Source organism: Podarcis muralis, chromosome 13 (assembly GCF_964188315.1).
Source record: "Podarcis muralis chromosome 13, rPodMur119.hap1.1, whole genome shotgun sequence".
NCBI classification, from domain to species: Eukaryota; Metazoa; Chordata; class Lepidosauria; order Squamata; family Lacertidae; genus Podarcis; species Podarcis muralis.
The window spans coordinates 8,257,742-8,285,194 of NC_135667.1; the positions used below are offsets into that span (position 1 = coordinate 8,257,742).

The window sequence follows — 27,453 nt, forward strand, 5'->3', positions numbered from 1 at the left end:
TCTCTGCAGCCAAAGATGGAGAAGCTCTATACAGTCAGCAAAAACAAGACCTGGAGCTGACTGTGGCTCAGATCATCAGCTTCTTATAGCAAAATTCAAGCTTAAACTGAAGAAAGTAGGAAAAACCACTGGGCCGGTAAGATACAATCTAAGTCAAATCCCTTATGAATACACAGTGGAAGTGAGGAACAGGTTTAAGGATTTAGATTTGGTGGACAGAGTGCCTGAAGAGCTATGGATGGAGGCTCGTAACATTATACAGGAGGCAGCAACTAAAACCATCCCAATGAAAAGGAAATGCAAGAAAGCAAAGTGGCTGTCCACCGAGGCCTTACAAATAGCAGGGGAGTGAAGGCAAGCAAAATGCGAGGGAGATAGTGAAAGATACAGGAAATTGAATGCAGATTTCCAAAAAATAGCAAGGAGAGACAAGAAGGCCTTCTTAAACGAGCAATGCAAAGAAATAGAGGAAAACAATAGAATGGGAAAAACCAGAGATCTGTTCAAGAAAATTGGAGATATGAAAGGAACATTTCGTACAAAGATTTCCATAATAAAAGACAAAAGTGGAAAGGACCTAACAGAAGCAGAAGACATCAAGAAGAGGTGGCAAGAATACACAGAGGAACTATACCAGAAAGAAATGGATGTCTCGTATACCCCAGGTAGTGTGGTTGCTGACCTTGAGCCAGACATCCTGGAGAGTGAAGTCAAATGGGCCTTAGAAAGTGTTGAATAGTGGGTAGACATGGCAGACGACACAGCGATTTCTCCAAAGCAGCTCTTTATTTTGTAAGCTGGAACAGAAACTGAACAGCAAACAGCTCAGCCGGCCTGCTTTTATAGGCAGCCAGCTGTCAACATTGTAGCAACAACAACCCAGGGTTTCCCGCCTAAAATAACTGACGTGGACCTGAGTGAAAACTATCTACAGTATCCCCCTGCTGGCCCAGGGTGAGAACTTCAGTACATAACAGAAAGCATTGCTAATAACAAGGCCAGTGGAAGTGATGATATTCCAGCTGAACTATTTAAAATTTTAAAAGATGATGCTTTTAAGGTGCTACACTCAATATGCCAGCAAATTTGGAAAACTCAGCAGTGGCCAGAGGATTGGAGAAGATCAGTCTACATCCCAATCCCAAAGAAGGGAAGTGCCAAAGAATGCTCCAACTACTGCACAATTGCACTCATTTCACATGCTAGCAAGGTTATGCTTAAAATTCTACAAGGCAGGCTTAAGCAGTATGTGGACCGAGAACTCCCAGAAGTGCAAGCTGGATTCAGAAGAGGCAGAGGAACCAGAGACCAAATTGCAAACATGTGCTGGATTATGGAGAAAGCTAGAGAGTTCCAGAAAGACATCTACTTCTGCTTCATTGACTATGCAAAAGCCTTTGACTGTGTTGACCACAGCAAACTATGGCAAGTTCTTAAAGAAATGGGAGTGCCTGATCACCTCATCTGTCTCCTGAGAAATCTCTATGTGGGACAAGAAGCTACAGTTAGAACTGGATATGGAACAACTGACTGGTTCAAAATTGGGAAAGGAGTACGGCAAGGCTGTATAATGTCTCCCTGCTTATTTAACTTATATGCAGAATTCATCATGCAAAAGGCTGGGCTAGATGAATCCCAAGCCAGAATTAAGATCACCGGAAGAAATATCAACAACCTCAGATATGCAGATAACACAACCTTGATGGCAGAAAGTGAGGAGGAATTAAAGAACCTTTTAATGAGGGTGAAAGAGGAGAGCGCAAAATATGGTCTGAAGCTCAACATAAAAAAACACACAAAAAAACGAAGATCATGGCCACTGGTCCCATCACCTCCTGGCAAATAGAAGGGGAAGAAATGGAGGCAGTGAGAGATTTTACTTTCTTGGGCTCCATGATCACTGCAGATTGTGACAGCAGTCACGAAATTAAAAGACGCCTGCTCCTTGGGAGAAAGGCGATGGCAAACCTAGATAGCATCTTAAAAAGCAGAGACATCACCTTACCAACAAAGGTCTGTATAATTAAAGCCATGGTTTTCCCAGTAGTGATGTATGGAAGTGAAAGCTGGACCATAAAGAAGGCTGATCGCCGAAGAATTGATGCTTTTGAATTATGGTGCTGGAGGAGACTCTTGAGAGTCCCATGGGCTTCCCTCACTGGAAGGACAGATCTTGAAGCTGAGGCTCCAATACTTTGGCCACCTCATGAGAAGAGAAGATTCCCTAGAAAAGACCCTGATGCTGGGAAAGATGGAGGGCACAAGGAGAAGGGGACGACAGAGGACGAGATGGTTGGACAGTGTTCTCGAAGCTACAAACATGAGTCTGACCAAACTGCAGGAGGCAGTGGAGGACAGGAGTGCCTGGCGTGTTCTGGTCCAGGGGGTCACGAAGAGTCGGACACGACTAAACGACTAAACAGCAACATAGTTGTACATTATATTGAAAATGAGAGATGGTTGCAGAAGAGACATGAAGGCTGTTTCTTTTGGCCTCTGTGGTAATTTTTGAGAGGAGTTTGGTGAAAACCATTTGACAGAAAATTCAATCCTTAAGTTCCATTGTTCACTTTGGGAAGAGCATCTTTTATGTATTCCGATCCCAAGCTGCACCTTGACCTTATTTGCAGGCAGTTCAGTTCTTTCATCAACAGTGCCATAACATGGTGGTGAAATTCTGCCCCAGTCAGGAACTGAGCCACTGCCTTTTGCACTAGCTGCAAAAGCCAGCCTCAGGGGCAGCCCCACAAAATGTGCATTGCAGGAGCAATTCATTCTGAAGGCTACCAGTGCAAATGAAACACTATCCGAAGGGCTTGAAGGCCTGGAAAAGCATGTGGAAGGAAGAGAAGGTCCCAACAAAATAAGAGTGGATTACCAAAATGATGGATTATGCTGAATGAGCAAAGATGACCGTGAAGATCAGACATCAAGATGATAAAGTTTTTAAACAAGAATGGGACAATTTGGTTGAGTACCTTAAAATCCACTGTAGCTATTTAGAAACATTAGCAGGCTTGATATAACATTTATGAAGTAAAATGAATTAAAGTAGTAAATAAGGAGATGAAATAGAATGGATAATTATATGCAAGAAAAGAGGGTAAAATATGGAAACCAGGGTGGGACAGGGGGAAGTCTGAGGGGTTTGTATAATCCCAGTTTTGTATATGTGGGAAATGTTTGGCATGTATGGAAATATTAACATAAAAATCGGGGGGGGGGGGGGGAGTTAGAAAAATGAAAGAAAGTTTGAGAAAGCAATTGATTAATTCTTCTCTTGTAGATGAATCTGGGAGGGGAGGGGGGGGTGTTTGGAGAAGCGTGTTGCCACAGATTTATTGTGTAGAGAAATGTTGGTTTCCCAGTCCTTTCATTAAACTAAAGTTTCAGAAGTGGTCTTTGTTGCAAGATTTGTTGCTTTGCATCCACAAATGACTTCACTCGTATTTTTTTGGCTGATTTTCACTTACCACAGAAGATTTCATGCCAATTGCCACTTTGTGGGCCACTCAGGGGCAGAGGCAACATGGAGTCATTATGATGATGGTGATTTTTAAAAAGTGTCACTATGAGTTAAAACTCTGAAAAAGTTATTATCTCTCCATGCAATTATCCAATTTATTATAATTTGTCCAATTAAGCAAAACTCATGAGACTTTCCAGCAGCCACTTCTTAAGAGGCTTGTGGGAAGAGGAAATAAGCTGCACTGCAAGGATGCTTGATCTATTTCTGTTGCTGCTTTTGCAAGTGGCTTTTGTCTACAAAGCAAATACTACCAGGTGTCCCACCAGTTATCCTGTTCCTGTTCCCCATGAGTGGTACCAGCCAGGTGACCTCATCATTGGTGGGATTTCTTCTCAAATCTTTTATGTATTTGATGAAGTTTTGTTCGAAGAACAGCCTTCACAGAATATGTTCAAAGCTCCATAGTAAGTGTCTCCCCACTTATCCCTTCAAATCCCCATTTCTTTCGTGTTATGTCTAACTGATTTCAAGTCTTTCTTAAAGTATTATGTATTGTACATAATTTAAGTGGAGACAGAAAGTTATTTTCAGCATTTAAATAAACTTAAAAAGATTAACAGACCAATCCTTTATTTTTGAGAGTAGTTGCTGGACAGATATAATCCTTTTTCTTTAAAATTCTTCAAGGAGTTTCTTTCAGACTTGTAATTATATGTCCTTCAATGTGTAGGTTGTTTTTGAAGAGTTTGTAAAATTCTATCCTTTATAGCCCTTGATGTAAATTGTACCAAACCATATCCTGACAGTTTTTTGCTTTGGCATTTTCTGACTTAATATGGAAGACTGTCAATGAGGGCATCAAGTTTCCTCCATCTCAAGAAATTTGAACTTCTTATGCTAATCTCGATTTAAGTTGTCTTCATGTTGTTCTTGGATTTCCAATATTTTTTTTAGGAAGAATACTTTTTGAGGCATTTCAAGAACCACTATTTGATATTTTGGTTTTTCTTTTACACCTTTCAATGCTATAATATCCAGTTTTTTTTCTTAACTTGGTAATTCTTCTCACCCCATTTTTTGACTGTCTCCTCAACAGAGACTGGTCTTTTTCTTAACCCCTGTATATTTAAAGAAAGCTGAGGCAGTGCACTGGTGTTGGTCCCAGGATCATTTTCAATGCTGCCAGAGTCTCATTTAAATCAGTTTTCTTTTCAGCTTCCATTAAAGCTAAAACTCTTCTTCTTGTATGGGAAATTTGCAGTAAATACCTCACTGTTTCTGTGACAGTGTACTTTCTTTTTTAATAAATAAATAAATAAATATCCTCTGACTCTATCCAGGTCAAGGAATGGTGATTGCAACATACTTGGGGGATCTCAAGCCTACTCCAAAAACCATCAGAGTGTTTAAAGGGGCACATTGGCCACCTGGGACAAAGCTGCAGGGTGTATTTCTGGCTAACCCAGAAACCCACAATTTCCACTTGAAATTTTGAAAATATAACTTTCTTTGCAGCATGGTGACAAAATTCTATCAGCATACCCTTGCCTTGGCATTTGCTGTAAAAGAAATCAACAAGAATCAAAAGATCTTGCCAAATATCACCCTTGGATTCCACATCTATGATAGTTATTACAATGCAATGATGACCTATCGGACTACTCTGGACCTACTTTTCAAATCACGCAGATTTGTCCCCAACTATATATGTGACACTCAAAAAAACCTCGTAGCCATCATTGGAGGACTTAGCTCTGTTACCTCCTTTTTTATTGCCGACACCATAGGCCTCTACAAAATTCCACAGGTAGGAGCTATGAACGGGGGGAGATATATGGATTTTCATATTTTACATTCTTGCATTGCCAATAAGGCTGTCACTGAGGCTCCCTAGGAAGAAGACTTAAACATCAATATAGCAGCAAGATTACTGGCTGGGATTCCTTTTGGAATATTACCGTATTTTTCGCTCTATAACACGCACCTGACCATAACACGCACATCGTTTTTAGAGGAGGAAAACAAGGGAAAAAACATTCTGAATGAAACAGTGGATGTATCATTTTTGTGCTTCATGCTGTGGCCACAGACATGTGATCTGATGGTGAATTTGGGGTGACCCAATGCAAAAATCCTGAGAATTCCTGTGGATCCATGCTTTGTAACCACGTTTTTGCACCATTGCAGCCCCAGGCAACAGTGGGTGCGTGATTTTTTTGGTGCAAGCTGTAGCCATGGACATGCTATGTGATCTGATGGTGAATTTGGGGTGACCCAATGCAAAGATCCTGAGGATCCATGTGGATCCATGCTTTGTAACCACATTTTTGCACCATTGCAGCCCCAGGCAACAGTGGGTGCGTGATTTTTTTGGTGCAGGCTGTAGCCATGGACATGCTATGTGATCTGATGGTGAATTTGGGGTGACCCAATGCAAAGATCCTGAGGATCCATGTGGATCCATGCTTTTTAACCACGTTTTTGCACCATTGCAGCCCCAGGCAACAGTGGGTGCGTGATTTTTTTGGTGCAGGCTGTAGCCATGGACATGCTATGTGATCTGATGGTGAATTTGGGGTGACCCAATGCAAAGATTCTGAGGATCCATGTGGATCCATGCTTTTTAACCACGTTTTTGCACCATTGCAGCCCCAGGCAACAGTGGGTGCGTGATTTTTTTGGTGCAGGCTGTAGCCATGGACATGCTATGTGATCTGATGGTGAATTTGGGGTGACCCAATGCAAAGATCCTGAGGATCCATGTGGATCTATGCTTTGTAACCACATTTTAAGTGGGGAGTGAAGGAAAAACAAAGAAGGGACATGAGAGGGGTGTGCAGAGAAGCAGCTGGCTAAGAATGCAGGAGAGGGATTTAACGGGAGGGAGGAAAGAAAGGCAAAAGTTTTCCCCCCACCCAAGCCAGCCATCTCTCTCTCTCTCTCTCCCTCTCTCTCTCTCCCTCCCCCCTCTCTCTCTCCCTCCCCCCTCTCTCTCCCTCTCCCCCAGCAGTACCGGAGCACAGAGACGACACTTTCCCCTCTGCTTGCCTGGAGGGGAGATGCTTTCCCTGCTCTTTGTTCCGTTTGAGCAAACACAGCAAGGAAAGAGAGGAGGGTGGGCAGTAAGACCCTGAGGCAGAATGCAGGAAAGCAGCCACTTCCTCTTTTCAGGTTTCTCTTCTCCGTGAAGCGCGATTTGATTTTTGCCTGATTTTTCGGCTCCAGGGACCATACATTCGCTCTATAACACGCACAGACATTTCCCCTTCCTTTTTAGGAGAAAAAAATCTGCGTGTTATAGAGGGAAAAATACGGTAGTTTTAATCGTAGCAGCAGCAGTAGCAGTAATAATAATAATGATAACAACAACAACAACAACAACAACAACAACAACAACAACAATAAAGCTTCACTGTAGTGTAAAGGTAAAGGTAAAGGGACCCCTGACCATTAGGTCCAGTCGTGATCAACTCAGGGGTTGCGGCACTCATTTCGCTTTATTGGCCGAGGGAGCCAGTGTACCACTTTCGGGTCATGTGGCCAGCATGACTAAGCTGCTTCTGGTGAACCAGAGCAGCACACGGAAACACCGTTTACCTTCCCGCTGGAGCGGTACCTATTTATCTACTTGCACTTTGATGTGCTTTCAAACTGCTAGGTTGGCAGGAGCAGGGACCGAGCAACGGGAGCTCACCCCGTCACGGGGATTCAAACCGCCGACCTTCTGATTGGCAAGTCCTAGGCTCTGTGGTTTAACCCACAGCGCCACCCGCGTCCCTGATATCTTTACAAATATTCGGATTGAACTGTCCTCAAACCCTACCTGTGATGAATGAACAGGTACATGCTCAAAATGAAGGTTTATCCTGACATAAATCTATCATGTCTGTACACTTCTGTTTAGCTCACATATGGAACTTTCCCCCCTGCGGAGGGTGATGCAGATCAGTTCATCTCCTTTTACCACATGGTACCCAATGACAGCCATCAGTATATGGGGATAATCAACTTACTGGAGTATTTTGGATGGACATGGGCTGGACTTTTTGTTGCAGAGGGTGACGATGGAGAGAACTTTGTGCGGACCCTGGAATCATTGCTTTCCGAGCATGGAATTTGTTCAGCCTTCAACCAAAAAATACCACAAATGGGCCCGATAGATAAGCTGACTGAAACAATTGGTATGCTCAGGCATATTTCTCTCTCTTTAGCCAATGATAAAATCAGTGCATTTATACTCTTTGGAGAATCTTTGACCATTATATGGATGAGATCTATTATATTTCTACGTGAGTTTGAAAATAAGGAAAGCTCACCATTTAGGAAGGTATGGATCATAACAACCCAAATTGATTTCATAGTAAAGGATCTTGAGCTCTTTCAAGGTGCAATTTCTTTCACAATTCACTCAAAAGAGGTTCTAAAATTCAATGAATATCTTCAGAACTTAAAACCTGATAAAACGGAAGGAGATGGTTTTCTGCAAGAGTTCTGGGAGGAAGCATTTGAATGTACATTCCCAAACTCCAGTGTGCCATTGGAAGGCAATGAGCCATGTACTGGGGAAGAGAGGCTGGAGAGCCTTCCTACGACTCAGTTTGAGATGGGCATGACTGGCCAAAGCTACAGTATCTACAATGCTGTCTATGTTGTGGCTCATGCTTTGCATGCCATGTACTCAAGCAGATTGAAGCAAAAAGGAATGGTCTGGGATAAGAAATTTGAACTTCAAGACCAACTGTCTTTGGAGGTAATGTGTCGAAATCAAAATTTTCTTTATCCAATGGATTGAATAGTCCAAGGTGGGGCTGCATCCAGTTTATCCTCCACAAATAGCTGATAAAACGGGATTATAAATTTTACTCACTGACAAACTTAGAATCATAGAATAGTGTAGTACAGGGGTCTGCAACCCGCGGCTCCGGAGCCGCATGTGGCTCTTTTACACCTTTGTCACGGCTCCAGGGTGGATACTAGTGAGGGGAGGAGGCGCATTGTGTGCCCCGACACTCCCCACTGTGTCGGGCGCTGTACTGGCTGTGACGTCGCATGGGGGCGGTGCGTGCGTTAGTCATGCACCATCCCGACGTCACCTTCCCGCCCGCCCACTACATTGTAAGGGGCATGTACGCTGGTCACTGCATTGAAAGGGGGCATGTACGCTGGTCACTGTTTTGAAGGGGAGTGAAGAACACACACACACACACACACACACACACAAAAAGGTAACTTGTTAATTTAACGTTTATTTCTATGAGGAGGAGTAATTCTGAGGGGTCAAACAAAGAAATAATAAAAAAGTGGCAAAAAAGTTATTTTTATAATGATGAGTTTTGTGGCTCCCAGTTTTTTTTCCTTCGGAAACGGGTCCAAGTGGCTCTTTTTGTCTTAAAGGTTGCAGACCCCTGGTGTAGTAGGAAGGGATCCCAAGGTTCATCTAGTCCAACTCCCTGGGGTCTATAGGAAGGAAGTTGAGCAGTTGGGGGAGTGGTGCAGGAAAAACAACTTACTCCTTAACTTAAAGAAAACAAAAGAGATCATTGTGGACTTTAGGAAATGTAAATTGAATATTCAGCCACTTATTATTGAGGGGAAGTGCATGAAACAGGGCTCGGTGTTTCGATTTCTGGGAATGGAGTTGAGAGACGACCTAACCTGGGGAGAGAACAGCAAAGACCTGGTGAAGAGAGCACAGCAGAGGTTATATTTTCTGAGAATCCTCCGGAAAAACAATCTCTCAAAGGACCTGTTGATGGCATTTCACCAGTGCACTGTGGAGAGCGTACTAACTTATGGTCTGTGTGTGTGGTTTGGGAGCTGCACGGCCAGGGGAAAAACAATGCTATCCAGGGTTGTAAAGACTGCAGAGAGAATAACTGGGTGCACTCTTCTCACCTTAGATCAAATCTATGCTGCCAGGTGCCATAAGAAAGTGTCAGAGATAGCGCAGGATAGTACACACCCTGGAAATGATCTTTTTCAGCTTCTGCCTTCTGGAAGAAGGTATAGGGTTATAAAGGCCAGGACTAGCCGCCTGAGAAACAATTTCTATGCAAATGCAATTCTGGTTCTAAACGCAGCATAAGGGGTCTCTATAGTATAGTGTATTTTAAAATGGGGTTTTAGAGTTTTTAGGGGTTTTTGAATGTTTTATGTAGTTTTGTAGTAGTTTATGTAGTTTTGTGGTAGTTTTATGTAGTTTTGTGGTAGTTTTATGTAGTTTTTATGTAGTTTTATGTAGTTTTTCAATTTCATTGTTCTGCATGGGACAGTGACAATAAAGATATTGTCATCGTAATCGTAATGTAGAGATGTATGTTGTGTATGTTCACATCATCTCATGTACGTTTTGCTTGACATTACAATATCATCCAGTTACCATCTCTTTAGGGGAATAAGAGCTAATTTTCCACACATAGGGAGCAATTCAAAGCCCAGATCATCTGGGATAAGAGCAGATCCCATGGTGTATGCCCTCCATCCCAGGTTCACTTTGCCACACTGGCTGATCTGAGGCTGTGATGGGTTACAAAAGAGGGGTCTTGTTGAGGTGATGCAAGGCAGGGTCAGAATTACTCCCACTGAAAAACCCTTTCAGTTCATTCACATGACCCACAAACCCGGCAGAACCTACACTGGGGGGAAATGGTGGTATAAGTCAAATTGTGTTGACCCCGTCCCCTTAACATAATTTTTCTAAAACTACATATCATCCACAGTTTTCATCTCTCTGAATTATCCATGGTCCCCCTCCCCCGTTTCTTTACAAGTTGTTTCTAAAGTCCAGATAACCTTTTTATTTGCTCACAATGGTCTCCTAAGTAAATTATAATTTCCCCCTATTCTTTTTAAAAGTCATTATCTTCTTGATTCCTGAGTCTCCCAGTCAGTTTTGCCATTTTCAGCATAGTCCAGCAGTTTGGCTTGCCATTCTTCCTTCCTCGGAACTGTTGGTTCTTTCCATCTTTGGGCTAGTAGCATTCTTGCAGCTGTTGTCGCATACATAAACAGTCTTCTCTTGTCTGTTGAGATATCGGAACCTGTAATTCCTAATAGAATGCTTCTGGTTTTTTAACAAATGGTATTTTAAACACACACACCCCAATTCATTATATATCAATTCCTAAAAAGACTTTGTTATCTTGTATGTCCACCACATATGATAAAAAGTACACTCCTTTTCTTTACACTTCCAACAAATTTGAAGCTTCTTCTATACATTTTGGATAACTTAGTAGGAGTCAGATACCACCGGTATATCATTTTCAAGTAATTTTCTTTTGGCATACAACATGCTTTGAATTTCAAATCTGTTCTCCATAGCCTTTTCCAATCTGCCAGTTGTATGTTGTGTCCTAAGTCCTTTGCCAAGTTTATCCTAGCCAATTTAACATGTTCATCCTTCATATGCCATTCTAAGAGCAAGTTATACATTTCTGACAGAGTCTTGATATTATTTTCTAGAAGTTCTTTTTTGGAATCTTTATATCTCATAACCAAAACCTCTCTTTTTATCTATCTCGAAGATATCATTCAACTGAAAATACTGTAGCCAATCTCTTACTAATTCCCTTATCTCTTCAAAATCTTTTAATTTAACTGATTTTCCGCATTTTTAGCAGTTCTCTAGTTGGCCAATTACTTCTCATGTTCACTTTTCTCAAATTATTGCTTCCAAAGGGAAAATCCCTTTTTATAGTTTTCCCATACCCTAAAAATCAACTTTCTTAATTTATGGTTCTGAAATGCTTTGTGGACCTATACCTTTTCATACCATAGGCATGCATGCCATCCAAATCTATTATCTAAATCTAGAATGTCCCGGCATGATCCAGCCCCAGATCCAGCAGATACAAGGATGTTTCGTAATAAAGGTTCAGATCTGGCAGAGTGAAACCTCCTCTTTCTCTTGCATCTGTTAATAATTTACATTTTATCCTTGGTTTCTTCTCCAGCCAGATAAACCTATATATGTCTTTTTGCCACTGCTCGAAGCATCCGACACTGCCTGTTACCGGGGCTGATTTAAATAAAAATAACATTCTTGGCAGTAAATTCATTTTTATCACTGACATTCTTCCCCAAAATGATAGGTCCTTTCTTCCCCATATTTCTAAATCTCTTTTTGCTTCTTTCCGTACTTTCTCATAATTGTCTTTATATAGATTAATATTCTTAGCTGTTAACTAAACTCCTAGGTATTTTACTTTTTTATGTATAACTAAATCTGTTTTCTGTTATAATTCCCTTTTTACTTGCTCCGTCATATCTTTAACCAAACCTTAGTCTTATTTAAATTTAATTTAAAGCTTGCAAGTTCTTATCTCCCTCGCCAAGGCCTCTAATACTAAAATGAATAATAATGGTGAGAGGGGACATTCTTGCCTTGTCCCCATTGTTATTTTGGACTTTTCTGTTACAGCCTTATTAACAATCAACATGGCCTGTTGTTCAGAGTGAATTGCATCTAGTCCTCTCCCAAATAATTCCCCAAGATTCATTTTTTCTATCATTTTTTTCATAACGGCCCAGGAAACACTGTCAAAGGCCTTTTCAGCATCTATAAACATTAAGGCCTCTTGTTTCTCATTTCTTGCTTCCAGATATTCAATAATGTCCATTATATTCCTTATATTATTCTTTATTTGGCGACCTAGTAGAAATCCGGCCTGGTCATGATGCATTATTTCAGCTAAGACACTTTTCAATCAATTGGCTAATATATTGGCAAATATCTCATAATCATTAATTAGTAAGGAAATTGGTCTATAATTTTTAACAGACAATAAGTCTGTGTCTTGCTCTTGGATTAAGACAATGTAGGCATCCTTCCAGGGACGCTGGTGGCGCTGTGGGTAAAACCTCAGCGCCTAGGACTTGCCGATTGCATGGTCGGTGGTTCGAATCCCCGCGGCGGGGTGAGCTCCCGTTGCTCGGTCCCTGCTCCTGCCCACCTAGCAGTTCGAAAGCACTCTTAAGTGCAAGTAGATAAATAGGTAAACGGCGGGAAGGTAAACGGCGTTTCCGTGTCCTGCTCTGGTGCAGGATCGCCAGAGCAGCTTTGTCACGCTGGCCATGTGACCCGGAAGTGTCTCTGGACAGCGCTGGCCCCCGGCCTCTTAAGCGAGATGGGCGCGCAACCCCAGAGTCAGACACGACTGGCCTGTACGGGCATGGGTACCTTTACCTTTACTTTAGGCATCCTTCCAAATATCTGGTACTTTGCTTAACTTTAAGATTTCATTCATTACTTCTGTTAATGGTTGTACCAGAAAGTCTTTTTTTTTAAACCAATATTTTGCTGAGAGCCCATCAGGCCCTGGCATTTTACCAGTCTTGGCTTGCACCTCAATTGCCGTTATCAGCTCATTTAATTGAATCATTTTCTCTTTAGATATTTGTGGAATTTTATTTTTTTTTCTAGATATTCTTGTATTTTCTCTTTATTTTCAGGGTCTGCTCTGTATAATTTTGCATGGTATTTTAAAAATTGTTTCCTTATGTCTTTCGGATTATCCACTATCTTACCCTCTATACTCAGCTTGCTTATCACTTGCAAGCCCTATCTTCCCCTCAGTTGCCAAGCCAGTAGTTTTCCTGGATTGTTTGCATATTAAAAATAAAAAAAAATAAAAAACTTCCATTCAATCTCTTAATTGACTTTCATTGAATACTGTGATTACTACATTTTTATTGCTTGCTTTATGGAACTTTTTCCAAGTTTTTAAACTAATTCTTTCTCATTTCTAATTAGTTCATCTAAAGCATGAAAATATTTAGGGGTTAATATGACTGCTAAAAACTTGAACTTATTTAAAGATAACTATGGGAAATGTTGGTCAGAGTTGAAAAAAGATCTAGAAATATGGTCAAATTTGAAGCTTTCCTTGTTAGGCCGAATTGCTGCTATAAAGATGAATGTATTGCCAAGAATGTTGTTTTTGTTTCAATCACTACAGATTTTAGACAAAATGGACTGTTTCAAGAAGTGGTAGAAAGATATCTCTAGATTTGTCTGGCAGGGCAAGAAGCCCAGAATAAAATTTAAAATATTAAATGCAAAGGAAAGAGGTGGATTTGCCCTGCCAGACTTTAAACTTTATTATGAATCAGCAGCATTTTGCTGGTTGAAAGAATGGCTGCTTCTTGAGAACACTGACATTTTGGATTTGGAAGGTTTTAATGTTTTTGGGTGGCATGCATATTTGTGGTATGACAAGGTTAAAGCTCATAAAGCATTCAAAAATCATATTGTCAGAAAAGCATTGTTTAATGTCTGGATAAGATACAAAGATTTACTTGAGAATAAAACCCCAAGGTGGTTGTCAGCAATGGAAGCAAAGGCTCAGAAAAAGCTCAATATGGAGGCCAAATGGCCAAAATATTGGGAAATTTTGGAACAGGATGGAGATAAATTGAAATTGCAGAGTTTTGACAAATTAAAAGATAAAGTGCGAGACTGGCTTCATTACTATCAAATAAGGGAAGCTTATAATCTGGACAAAAAAACCGGCTTCCAGGTGGAGAAATCAAAATTGGAAACAGAATTGTTAGAGCCAAAAACAAAGACACTTTCGAGAATGTATAACTTGCTGTTCAAATGGAATACCCAAGATGAAACGGTTAAATCTGCTATGATTAAATGGGCACAGGATGTTGGACATAACATTATGTTTGCTGACTGGGAACGGTTGTGGACCACTGGCATGAAATTTACGGCATGTAATGTCCTAAGAGAGAATATTATGAAAATGATATACAGATGGTACATGACACCAGTCAAGCTAGCAAAAATCTACCATTTGCCCGATAATAAATGTTGGAAATGTAAAGAGTCAGAAGGTACATTCTTTCACCTATGGTGGACGTGCCCAAGGATAAAGGCTTTCTGGGAAATGATATATAATGAAATGAAAAAGGTATTTAAATATACCTTCTTGAAGAAACCAGAGGCCTTTCTTCTGGGCATAGTCAGCCAACAGGTGTTAAAGAAGGATAGAACTTTCTTTATGTATGCCACAACAGCAGCAAGAATACTCATCACAAAGTATTGGAAGACACAAGATTTACCCACTCTAGAAGAATGGCAGATGAAAGTGATGGACTATATGGAATTGGCGGAAATGACTGGCAGAATTTGTGACCAGGGAGAAGAGCTGGTGGAAGAAGACTGGAAGAAATTTAAAGACTACTTACAGAAATACTGTAAAATCAATGAATGTTAAAATGATGTTGGACTGGACCTAAGTGGACTTAGTAATAAGATCAGTAAGAGTATGTAAAAATGGTTTGATAATTGGTTAAGGTATAAAGATGTAAATTTGATGAAAAACTGAGTTAAATGTTATGAAGAAAAAGGGGTAAGGATTTGCTGAACTAATGATATGATTGGGAATACAAAAAAGGGAGGTGTGAGGAGGTCAAAGAAACAAGCTAATGAGAATTTTGGAAAATGTGAAAATTGATTTGGTTTTTAATTATTTTTCTTTTGTGTTGTTATGTGTTTGAATGTTTTACTGTTGTATTTTTTGCAATTCTTTATTGTATGTTTTTTTTGTTATGATTATTTTTTGTTCTGTTTGCTAAAACTTTAATAAATATCTTTAAAAATAATAATAATTAGTTCATCTAAAATCTTCTTCTCAATTAGCTCCACTCTTATCTTTCTGGCATTACATTCAACAACTCGGTTGGAGAAACTCTGAGCTTCAATGGTAAAAAGCAAATGGGAGGTTTATTTGACATCATGAACATAGTTACATTCCCCAACAAGTCCTTCCTTCGAGTGAAAGTTGGACAAGTGGGTGACGATGCTCTTGAATCAAGAAAAATCATCATTCATGAGGACATGATAACATGGCACAAGGGTTTTAACCAGGTATGGATCCAGGGGTATTGCTGTGGGCCCTGCTCTCTCTCTCTATTCCATTGAACAGAATCCAAACCTCATTTGTATAACAAAATGTTTGATAAACAAATCCCTCAGGTTCAATCCTCTGCATTTCTAAGTAGGTTCTGATAATATCCCTGGCCTGTAATAATAAAGAGCCAGCTAAATCAATGATTGGGCCTCTAAGATTATATTTAAAGTTCCCGGGATGGGTTGATTTCATGTTCACAAGCAAAATTAAACAAATAAATTAAATAATATGTAATTTAAAGAAAAATCTTTCTTGGTTATGGGTAGATGATGCCGATTTCTGTGTGTAACGACTGCTGCTCCCCTGGTCATCAGAAGAAAAGGAAGGAAGGAGAAAAATTTTGCTGCTATGATTGTGCTCCATGTCCAGAAGGGAAGATTTCAGACCGGAATGGTTTGTGACAAAGAATTCATTTTTATTTTCATAAGAGAAATGTTTTGGGGCCTAAAATATACTTATTAATGTCTGATTGCATGCTGTTTACAATGTTTCTTTGTTGATGCATTATATATCAAAGGGCATTTTGAAAAAATGAATGAGTCTCATGCAATACATTCTACATTGATTGGAGTTTAAGCCCTAAAAGAGTTGAAACGATCGTTCTCCCATTCAAGTCAGTGAGAGCACACAAGGGTATTTGCAACCCCTTTAAACTGTTAAAATAGGGGTTTAAATCCCATAGAGTTTCAAGGAATAGCATTCCAAATAGTGTTTCTGAACTGCTGAGTTTCTGGGAGGCAGAGGAACTATATGAATTACATTTGGAATTTGACTTGTTTCTGTTTTTCAGATATGGATGACTGTTTCAGATGCCCAGAAGACCAATATCCAAACAGGAACAAACATGGTTGCATCTCCAAAACAATCACCTTTCTTTCTTATGAAGAACCATTGGGGATCAGCTTAGCCTCAATTGCTCTTTCTTTCTCCATTGTCACAACTTTTGTGCTTTTAATTTTTGTGAAGCACAGAGATACACCTATTGTCAAAGCCAACAATCGAGACCTCACCTACACTCTCCTCATCTCTCTTCTGCTCTGCTTTCAATCTTCTTTGCTATTCCTTGGCAAACCAGGGGAAGTGGCCTGCCTTCTCAGACAACCTGCTTTTGGCATCATCTTCTCCATGGCTGTTTCTTGTGTGTTGGCAAAAACTATTACTGTAGTTGTAGCTTTCATGGCCACCAAACCAGGGTCCAGCCTGAGGATGTGGGTGGGGAAAAGACTGGCCAACTCCATTGTCCTTTCCTGCTCCTTCATTCAAGCAGGTCTTTGCACTCTCTGGTTGGCCACTAGTCCTCCATTCCCAGATTTAGACATGCACTCACTAATAGAAGAAATCACTGTGCAATGCAATGAAGGGTCGGTGACCTTGTTTTCCTGTGTCCTGGGCTACATGGGCCTCCTGGCTTTCTTCAGCTTTCTGTCAGCATTCCTGGCCCGCAAATTACCTGACACTTTCAATGAAGCCAAGTTCATTACTTTCAGTATGTTGCTGTTTTGCAGTGTCTGGCTGTGCTTTGTCCCTACCTATCTGAGCACCAAAGGGAAATACATGGTGATGGTGGAGATCTTCTCCATCTTGGCCTCCAGTTCTGGGTTACTGGGCTGCATCTTTGTCCCGAAATGCTACATTATCTTGCTGAGGCCTGAGCTCAACAACAGACAGCAACTAATAAGGAGAAAGAATTAATGTATCACTTAGTTTTGCCACCAATATATTATAAATGAAGGGTATGGGTTAAGCACAGTTCATTTATACTATTTAAACAAGTTCATTTAAAATATTTTGCCTGTCTCCTCACACAGTTTCTGTTGGTTCTTCGCATCCTATTTAGTCCCCTCACCTCATATATCTCTCAGTTAAGTGCCACCAGTCCTAATAGTGCCACCAGAGCTAATCAGAGAAGAGTGGGTGTTTTCTATGAAATGAGAATCTTGTGTATTAAAGCATAATAAAGCTTCCCTTCACTTAGCATAGCCTAATAAAAACAGTAAGCAAAACAGTAAGGACCCTCGTACTTACGGGACCGCCTCTCCTGGTATGTCCCACAGAGAACCCTAATGTCCATGAATAATATTAGCTTAAACGTCCCGGGCCCCAAGAAAGCCAGACTATCCTCCACCAGGGCCAGGGTTTTTTCAGTGATGGCTCTGACCTGGTGGAATGCTCTCTCCCACGAAACTAGGGCCCTGCTGGACTTGATCACCTTTTGCAGGGGCTGTAAGCCAGAGCTATTCCTCCTGGCCTTCAATTTGAATTAGCCTGATCCTCTATTCCCTTTGCTCTTTCCTCTTCTATGAAGAAATCCTTTCTGGGACCCCACATTTAAATTCTTCCCTGGTCTCCTTGCTGGCCTTAGTAGGACCAACTTGGCCAGTTAGCCCTGGGAATCATTTGATGTCTACTGACTGGGCTTTTCTTTTCTCCCCCCAAAAATGACCCCTGAATTTTTGAATTTCATTGATATTGATGCTGCATTTTATGTTGTATTTTATGCTGTTTTTAAGTCGCCTTTTAATCAATGTTTTATATTTGCTTTTAGCCGCCCTGAGCCCAGTTTTTAAACTGGGAAGGGTGGGGTATAAATAAAAAAATATTTATTATTTATCAATATAAAATGATGAAAAAGAATGAAGGAAGGAACCCAGGGAAAGCAGAGCTCCACAGCAGGACAACAGAGAAAAAGTGCCTGGAAAGCGTTTTCTAAACAGGACTGTGTTCTGATCATTTGCTGTATTGAGTCAAGCTACAGATTACATTGAGATGATTCCCTCTGATTCTTTGCTCCCTTTGGTTTATTGAAACCTGGTTTAGAACTGACAAACCATTCTAGTCCCAAATTAGAGATTCACAGGACAATTCATACTCGTGGAATCCTTGCAGAATGGAAGAGGAAATACTTCTACAGCTACAAAGAAAAGCAATTATTATCTTTTTTCACATTTTAAAGTTTTCATTCCTCTGTGAATCCTGACCTGGACAATGCATGTTTCCTGGTGTTGCAGGATTACACCCCAAGCCCCAGTACAAATGAAATATGGGATTGTTTTGGTTGAACACTTTGATATCACTCTTAATCCCATTATTTCAGGGTGACTTACAATACACAGAACTAAAATCATACTTGATCTTAACAATGCCTATATTTTTTTAAAAAAACAATTGACTGTGATTTGCATCTACAAAAGTAATGGCTACACTCTGACTTTCCTGGCAATATTTGCTCAGGGAAGAACTCACGGGCAGAGGTAACATGGATTCACAGTTTAGAAAACAAACCCAACCCAATGCATTGGTTACCAAAAGTGCCACTCTGCGCTAAACCTCTGGAAAAAAATGTCTCTCCATGCAATTAACCAAATCATTGTATTTTGTTCAATTCATCAAAGCTCAAGGGGCTTTGCAGTAGCCACTTGAAAAGAATCAATAAGCAAGCCTAGATGTTGTTAGAATAAATAATACTCTACTCAGGAGAATAGTTAGTGTAGGGGCAGCTTCCAGGCATGACCATTTCATTTCTCACATTTCCCCATTATTGGCCAAAATTGAAATGGGTGCTGGCTCCATTGGTAACTCCCTGTTTCTAAAGTGCAACTCACAAACCTCTTTTAGAATAGTATTCTCAGAGAAATTCCTAACCCAATGTAGTCCCTTCCTCTTAAAGGAAACGAGAGCAGCAAAGAGCAAATTATAGAAGGATTAAAGTGGCAAAATCATCTAAGAAGTATGCACATAAAGGCACAGACTGGAAGGTGTTTCGTCTTACGAGGCTTGTGGGTAGAGGAAATAAGCCACACTGCTAGGATGTTTTGTCTATTGGTGTTGCTGTTTTTGCAAGTGCCTGGAGTGTGCAATGCAGATACAACCAGATGTCTCACCAGTGACCCCTTTCCTGTTCCTCATGAGTGGTACCAGCCAGGTGGCCTCATCATCGGTGGGATTTCTTCTCAGATCTTTTATGTATTCTATGAAGTTTTCTTCAGAGAACAGCCTTCACAGAATATGTTCACACTTCCATAGTAAGGATCTCGCCACTTATCCCTTTAAATCCCCATTCCTTTTGTCTTATGTCTCCCAGATTTTATGCCTTAAAGCAATAATTTTCTTCTCACTGTTGTATGTAAGCTGCTTTGTTGGCCTTTAGTGGCTGAATAAGGGGATAAAAATGCTTCGGGTGCATGAATAATTCTACTGGTTCACAAAGAAGCATTTACATAATTGAGAAAGTTCCAATAGGTTCATCCCTGAGCCCTTCTCATTCTCAATCAGTGTCTGAGTTTATTAAGCTAAGAGATGTTCAACACTGACTTTTATTTGGCCAAAATAAAAATGTTTGGTTTTATTTTCCCCTATAAATTTACAATTCCTACAAAGAACATAGAACAAATATTGTGGAGGAAAAGGGTGAAAAAAAAAAAAGGAAAAAAAATACAGGTAATGTGGAAAAGAGAGAGAACAAGCACTGTTTCAAAATCTGTCCACCTGATACACACAAACCCAAAAAACACCTTTTAGGAGTACAAAGTGTCCTCACAATTTCCTATCTCAAATTCCAAGCTCATGCTTCTTAAAGCCATGGAAACTATTTATTATTTCATTATTCATTATTTACTTCATTTTTTAAGTGCTCTTCATGAGACTAGGAATTAAAAAGGCTTTGGTTTCCATTCCTCCATGTAATTGTCACCTGAGGTGCTGATTCTGTTTTGGTAAACTTTTTCATCCATCAAAAACTAAATTATTCATCTGGCTATCCAATGGGGTAAAATTATGTAACATTTGAAAATGTAAGATAAAATGCCATTTCATTTCTATGTGCAGGAAAATACAATAGAAATGGGTGGGCAGGGGATCGAATAAATTGTGCACCATTTGCAGTTTGCAAGCAACTGGAGCAGCACATGCAGATCGTATTCCCTGGACTGACTTCCTTTCTGGACATGAAAGGAATGAGTAAACATTGGTAATTTCTGCTCCCAGTTCTGTTTTCAGCACAATTGCCATTTGAAGTATCATCCTGAGACGTGAAAAGAGCTAAGACATCTACACATAAAAGTAAAATTTAAAAAAAATGTAATACATATTTAGAATCAAATCAGATCCAATATAAATACTAACTGCGACAAAAGTAAATATATTTTACTGACTGTGGCACAGTGAATTCTCATCTCCCTACAGTTGTTATGGTCTTCCCAATTACAAAAAGTGACACAGATTCTTCTGGTATATTTAAATTGATATAACCGGGTATAGGCAGACACCGTCTATTTCAATCTTTAAACGCCTGATGAAAATGTTTCTATCACATCAAAGTTTTATAGGTAACTTAGAATACATAATTTCACCATATTTATCTGATTTCTGATTTTAATTTTTATATGATTTTATTGTATAATTTATGGTTCTGATAATTAACTCTTAAGGCTTCAATCCTCTGAGAGTAAGACCCACTGAACAAAGTTGGGTGTCATTCTGAATAGAAATGCCCAGGTTTGAATTGGATGTTGTCAGATTTGTTCCCTTTAGGATCAGTGGTACCTTGAAAGTCATGACTAACTTGCTTCATTGGTTTAAATGAGAACTAACTTTAAGGAACTTACACTGTATTCTTACAAATAAACACCAGAAGCTGCCTTATACTGAATCAGACCATTGATTGATCTTGCTCAGTACTAGAAACAGAAATGGATAGCAGATCTCCAGAGTTTCAAGCAGGGAGACTTTCCCAGATCTACTGGAGTTGTCACCTGGGACCTTCTAGATGAAAAACTGATGGTCCACCAAACTGCCAAAGAGCAGCAATCTGTCCAAGACTGTCTACCAATAAGTCAATGGGATTTATTTCCTGGTAGTTTTAGGACTGTGGCTTTCATGGTCCAGAGCACACTTAATCATGAATATGAAGTGGTTGAACACGGAAAGAGAGCTGAGAGTTTTTTTAAAATCTAGTCAACTGAAAAGGAAAAGCAAGAGATTAACAATAGGTTTTTTGAATTAATATGCAGAATTAAAAGTAAGTGCTGTTGGGGCTATATGATATTTTTTGGAATATGAATTACAGAAACGATCAATTTTGTGATATGTTGATTCCACACATTGCATATTTTACAATAGAAATTGTGAATATCTAACTTCATTTGCAGTGTGGTGACAAAATTCTACCAGCACACCCTTTCCTTGGCTTTTGCTATAAAAGAGATAAATGACAGCCCCAAGATCTTGCCCAATCTCACCCTTGGATTCCACATCTATGACAGTTATTACGATGCAAGGATGACCTATCGGACAACTTTGGACCTACTTTTCAAATCACATAGATTTGTCCCCAACTACAAATGTGATGTTCAAAAAAACCTTATAGCCATCATTGGAGGACTTAGCTTTGATACCTCCCTCTCTATGGCTGACACCATAGACCTCTACAAGATACCACAGGTAGGACCGATGAATAGGCTTTTCACAATTTATATTCTTCTGTTACTAATAATTCAGATTGGTCATTTGACTCCCCTGGACAACATATTTGGAATGACAATTGGTGTAAAATGAAGCAGCCATATTACTGGCTGGAATTCCTTTTAGAAGGCTGATGATGAAGAAGATGATGACAATAATAATACTTCAGAAAGAGGCTGTTTACTGAGGTTATTCCTTGCAAGTCGGAGCTAAATGCTAGAATATGAGGATGAAGGAAAATATTCAGATTTCTTAAAATCAACATAACAATAGACAAAATTATCTAGAAGAGTCCTTGGGTTGAACTGTCCTTGAACCTATGAATGGCTCTGACTTAATCTTTGTTGAATGAACAGGCACATGATCAAAATGAAGGTTCATCCATATGTAACTCTATAATGTTTGTACACTTCCTTTTAGCTCACATATGGGTCATTTCCTCCAGGGGAGAGTGATGCCGACCAGTTCCTTTCCTTTTACCACTTGGTTCCCAGTGACAGCCATCAGTCTATTGGGATCATCAGCTTACTAAAGCATTTTGGATGGAAATGGATTGGACTTTTTGTTTTGGAAGGTGACGGTGGAGAAAATTTCTTGCAGACTCTGGAACCATTGCTTTCTAGGCACGGAATCTGTTCATCCTTCACACATAAAATACCACACGTAGCCAATATAGATAAGCTGAGTGAAACTGTGGATGTGCTCTTCAATATTTATCTCTCTTTAACAGATGATAAAGTCAGTGCATGTATAATCTTTGGAGAATCTTTAACCCTTATATGGATGGGAGGTGTACTAGTTCTAGGAGATTCTGTTTTTTTTTTGTTTGTTTTTTTTTATAAATTTTTTTATTGCGTTTCTTTCCATAATTTTATAGGTTACAAACAAATAACATAATTGCAAGAAACAAATTTTCCCTTTTTTTAACAACAAAAACAAACAAAAACAACTTGGACTTCCCCACCCCTTCCGATTCTGCGTTATTTACATTAACAATGTCAGCATTTTGTTACCTTATTTCATGCCTTATTGTAACTTTCCAATGTTATGTACCCAAATTCGATATATTGTATCTCATATTCGATGCCTTTAAAATAAACATAACATGTTCGATTCAAATTGTCTCCTTTTCTCTTTTATCACTTATTTTACAATTTACTTAATCATAATTGCAGAAGCATAACTTTTCCTAATCATGCACTATCTTAAGATTCATACAGCTTGTAGTATTTTTGCAAATAGTCTTTAAATTTTTTCCAGTCCTCCTCAATTGTTTCTTTATCCAAATCTCGGATTCTGCCGGTCAGTTCAGCTAATTCCATGTAGTCCATCAACTGCGTCTGCCATTCTTCCAGCGTGGGTAAATCTTGTGTCTTCCAGTTCTTTGCAATGAGAATTCTTGCTGCTGTAGTAGCATACATAAACAACGTTCTGTCTTTCTTTAGCACTTTCTGGTCCACCATGCCCAGCAGGAAGGCCTCTGGTTTCTTAGGGAAGGTATACCTAAATACCTTTTTCAATTCATTATAAATCATTTCCCAGAAAGCCTTCACTTTTGGGCAGGTCCACCAGAGATGATAAAATGTACCTTCTGCCTCCTTACATTTCCAACATTTATTGTCAGACAGGTGATGTATCTTAGCTAACTTGACTGGGGTCATGTACCACCGGTATATCATTTTCATAATGTTTTCCTTCAAGGCACTGCATGCCGTGAATTTCATTCCGGTGTTCCATAATCTCTCCCAGTCTTCAAACATAATATTATGTCCAACATCCTGTGCCCATTTTATCATAGCAGATTTAACCAACTCGTCCTGTGTGTTCCACATAAGCAGCAAGTTATACATTCTAGACAAAATCTTGGTCTTTGGTTCTAGCAATTCTGTCTCTAGTTTCGATTTCTCCTCCTGGAAACCAACTTTTTTATCCATTTTAAAAACCTCTTGCATTTGAGCATAATGTAACCAATCTCGCACCTTGTTTTTTAATTTATCCTGGCTCTGCAACTTCCAACTGTCTCCAATTTTTTCAATTAATTCCCAATATTTCGGCCAATAAGCCTCCATATTGGGTCTTTTTCCAGCCTTGGCCTCCACCGGTGACACCCACCTCGGTGTTTTACTCTCTAATAAGTCTTTGTATTTCGTCCAGACTGCAAAAATTGCTTTTCTGACAATATGGCTTTTAAACAATTTGTGAACTTTAACCTTGTCATACCATAGGTATGCGTGCCAACCAAAAGCATTATCAAAACCTTCCAGATCTAGGACATCAGTGTTTTCTAGCAAAAACCAATCTTTCAGCCAGCAGAAGGCTGCAGCTTCATAATACAATCTCATGTCCGGCAGGGCAAACCCCCCTCTTTCTTTTGAATCTGTTAGTATTTTATACTTTATTCGGGGCTTTTTGCCCTGCCAGACAAACCTAGATATATCCTTCTGCCATTTTCCAAAACATTCCACTCTGTCCACGATCTGTAGGGTTTGAAACAAAAATAACATTTTCGGCAACACATTCATTTTTATTGCTGCAATCCTTCCCAACAAGGAAAGTTTCAATCTTGACCAAATTTCTAAATCCTTTTTAACTTCCGACCAACATTTTTCATAGTTGTCCTTAAATAAATTCAAATTTTTGGAAGACAAATAGATCCCTAGGTATTTCACTTTTTTTACCACATTCAGTTCTGTTTCTCTCTGAAACCCCTCTGTTTCTGTAAGTGTCAAATTCTTGGTCAAAACCTTGGTTTTTTGCTTGTTCAACTTAAATCCCGCCACCCGACCAAACTCAGATATAAGTTCAAGAGCTCTTTTTGTACTGGATTCTGGCTCCTGCAGTGTCAAAACTAGATCATCTGCAAAGGCTTTCAATTTGTATTGTTTCACTCCGACCTCTATCCCTTGTACCAACCGGTCCTTCCTTATCATATTCAATAGCACCTCCAGGACTGAAATGAATAAAAGAGGGGATAGAGGGCACCCTTGTCGTGTCCCTTTTTCAATTTTAAACTCCTCCGTCACCACATTGTTCACTATTAATTTAGCCTTTTGCTCTGAATAAATTGCTCGTAACCCATTTTCAAACCCCCGCCCCACTCCCATCCCTTCCAAGTTTTTCTTCATGAACCTCCAAGATATGTTGTCAAATGCTTTCTCCGCATCAATAAAAATTAACACCGCCCTTGTGTTCATGTTGGTTTGTAAAAGTTCCAAGATATCAATGATGTTTCTGGTATTCTCATATAAATGTCTACCAGGGAGAAAGCCTGCTTGGTCTTTGTGAATTACTTCATTTAAGACTTTTTTAAGTCTGCTTGCCAAAATGTCTGCAAATATTTTGTAATCCACATTCAGGAGTGAGATGGGGCGATAGTTCTTGAGCTGAGTCTTTTCAGATTCTGTCTTAGGTATCAATGTGATGAAGGCTTCTTTCCACGTTTCTGGTGCCCTCTTCCCATCCAAAATCTGGTTGCATACCTCCAACAAAGGTTGTATCAAATAATCCTTCAAAGTCTTGTAGTATTTGGAGGTAAGCCCGTCCGGGCCTGGAGATTTGCCTAGTTGCATGTTCTGAATGGCACCTTCAATTTCCTGAGTAGTTATTATAGAGTTCAAGATTGATCTTTTATCTTGAGTTATTCTTGATAATCCATTTATCTTTAAAAATTGGTCTATCTCAGATTCTTTCTGAGGCCCCTGTGTATAGAGTTCTTTGAAATATCTGTGGAAGCACTTCCTAATTTCTTCTGGTTTCTGTACCATCCTTCCTTCAATCTCTAGATTTGTTATCGTATTTAGCTTTTGTCTTTTTTTCAGCTGCCAGGCTAGCAGCTTTCCGCATTTGTTTGCTGATTCAAAAGATCTTTGCTTCATCTGTTTTATTTTCCATTCAATCTCCTGGTTAGTCAATTTTGAATATTCTGCTTGATGGAATTTAATTTCTCTCAGCAGTTCCTTTGACTTTGGTTTGGTTCTCAATTTTTCCTCTCCCTGGCGTATTTTCTCCAATATTTTATCTTTCTTTCCATTCCAGAGCTTCTTCTTAATTGTATTCTGTTGTATCAGAAACCCTCTCATAACAGCTTTGCTTGCGTCCCAGATTGTTCTTTTTTCTACTGTAGTGTTCAGATTTATCTCAAAGTAATCCTTTAGTGTTTTTTGGGCCTTCTTCACGATCTCTTGATCTCTTAATAGTGTGTCATTCATTCTCCATCTGAAGGAACCGGGTTGAGTTAGTCTGAATTCTATTTTCAGAGCGTTGTGGTCGGAGCATGTTTTTGGGCAGATTTCCACCTTTTTGGTCTTGGGTGCCAGCCCCCTGGAGGTCCAAATTTGGTCGATCCTTGACCAGGACAGGTGGGCCTCAGAGAAGAAAGTGCCTTCTTTACCTAGGGGGTTCTTTGTCCTCCAAATATCAATCAAATCCAGATTGTCAGTCATTTCAAAAAAAGTTTTAGGCAGTCTGCCGTCTGATGTTAAATTTTGGTTATAAGACTTATCCATATGTGTAGACACCACTCCATTCATGTCTCCCATCATTATGATGTTAGCATAGTCCAGATAGTCCAACAAAGTCTCATGCAGCTTCTTGAAAAATTCCGATTTCCCGTCATTTGGAGCATAAATTCCTAATAACAATATTTTTTCTCCTTGAGTCTGAATTTCAATTGCCAAAATTCTTCCATGTTCATCTTTAAATAGAAATTTAGGTGACAGGCTCTCCTTAGCGTAGATCACCACTCCTCTTTTTTTCACCTTATCTGAAGAGATAAACTCTTGGCCTAGTCTAGTTCTAGGAGATTCTGAAAAGAAGGGAAGCTCATCATTTAGAAAGGTGTGGATCATAACAACCCAGACTGATTTCATATTAGTGGCTTTCCAAAAGCTTTTAGATCTTCAGACCTTTCAAGGTTCCATTTCCTTCACAATTCATTCAAAAGAGCCTCCGGGGTTCAATGAATTTCTTCAGAGCATTAAGCCTGATAAAATAAAAGAAGATGGTTTTCTTAGGGACTTCTGGGAGCAAGCATTTGACTGTACATTCCCAAACCCCAGTTTGACAACGGAAGCCAATGAATCATGTACTGGGGATGAGAGGCTAATGAGCCTTCCTGGACCTCTGTTTGAAATGGGGATGACTGGCCACAGCTACAGTATCTACAATGCTGTCTATGTTGTGGCTCATGCTTTGCATGTCATTTACTCAACGAGAGCAAAGCAGAGAGCAATGGCCCGAGATAAAAACTATGAACATCAGAATCTGCAACCTTTCAAGGTAAAGTGTTGAAATCAAATTCTTCTTAATTCAATGGCTTTAGAGGTCCAAAAGGAGACCACACAAGATTATCATCCACAAGTACAATTTATTCCCGGAGAATGCTCGAATCATGGAAATATAGAATTGCATAGTGGGAAGGGATTCTAAGGCTTACCTTTACTAAACCATACTTGCCAATTTAATGCTTTTTACCCCTTTATGTCTTGTTATGTTTCAATTAGCTCCACCCTTTTCTTCTTGACATTGCATTTAACAACTCTGCTGGAGAAACAGTGAGTTTCAATGGTAAAAAGAAAACCGGAGGTGCTCTTGACATCATGAACA

At 39.6% G+C, this 27,453-nt stretch overlaps 1 protein-coding gene across 1 annotated transcript; it reads left to right on the top strand.

The window, feature by feature from the left end:
- Positions 1-4,985: 4,985 nt before the first annotated feature.
- On the top strand, positions 4,986-17,082 carry LOC114582071 (vomeronasal type-2 receptor 26-like). The gene is made up of 5 exons (XM_028702849.2): positions 4,986-5,276; positions 7,374-8,219; positions 15,120-15,347; positions 15,657-15,783; positions 16,181-17,082. Exons 1-5 carry the CDS (start codon positions 4,986-4,988, stop codon positions 17,080-17,082), a joined length of 2,394 nt encoding a protein of 797 aa, XP_028558682.2.
- Positions 17,083-27,453: the final 10,371 nt, after the last annotated feature.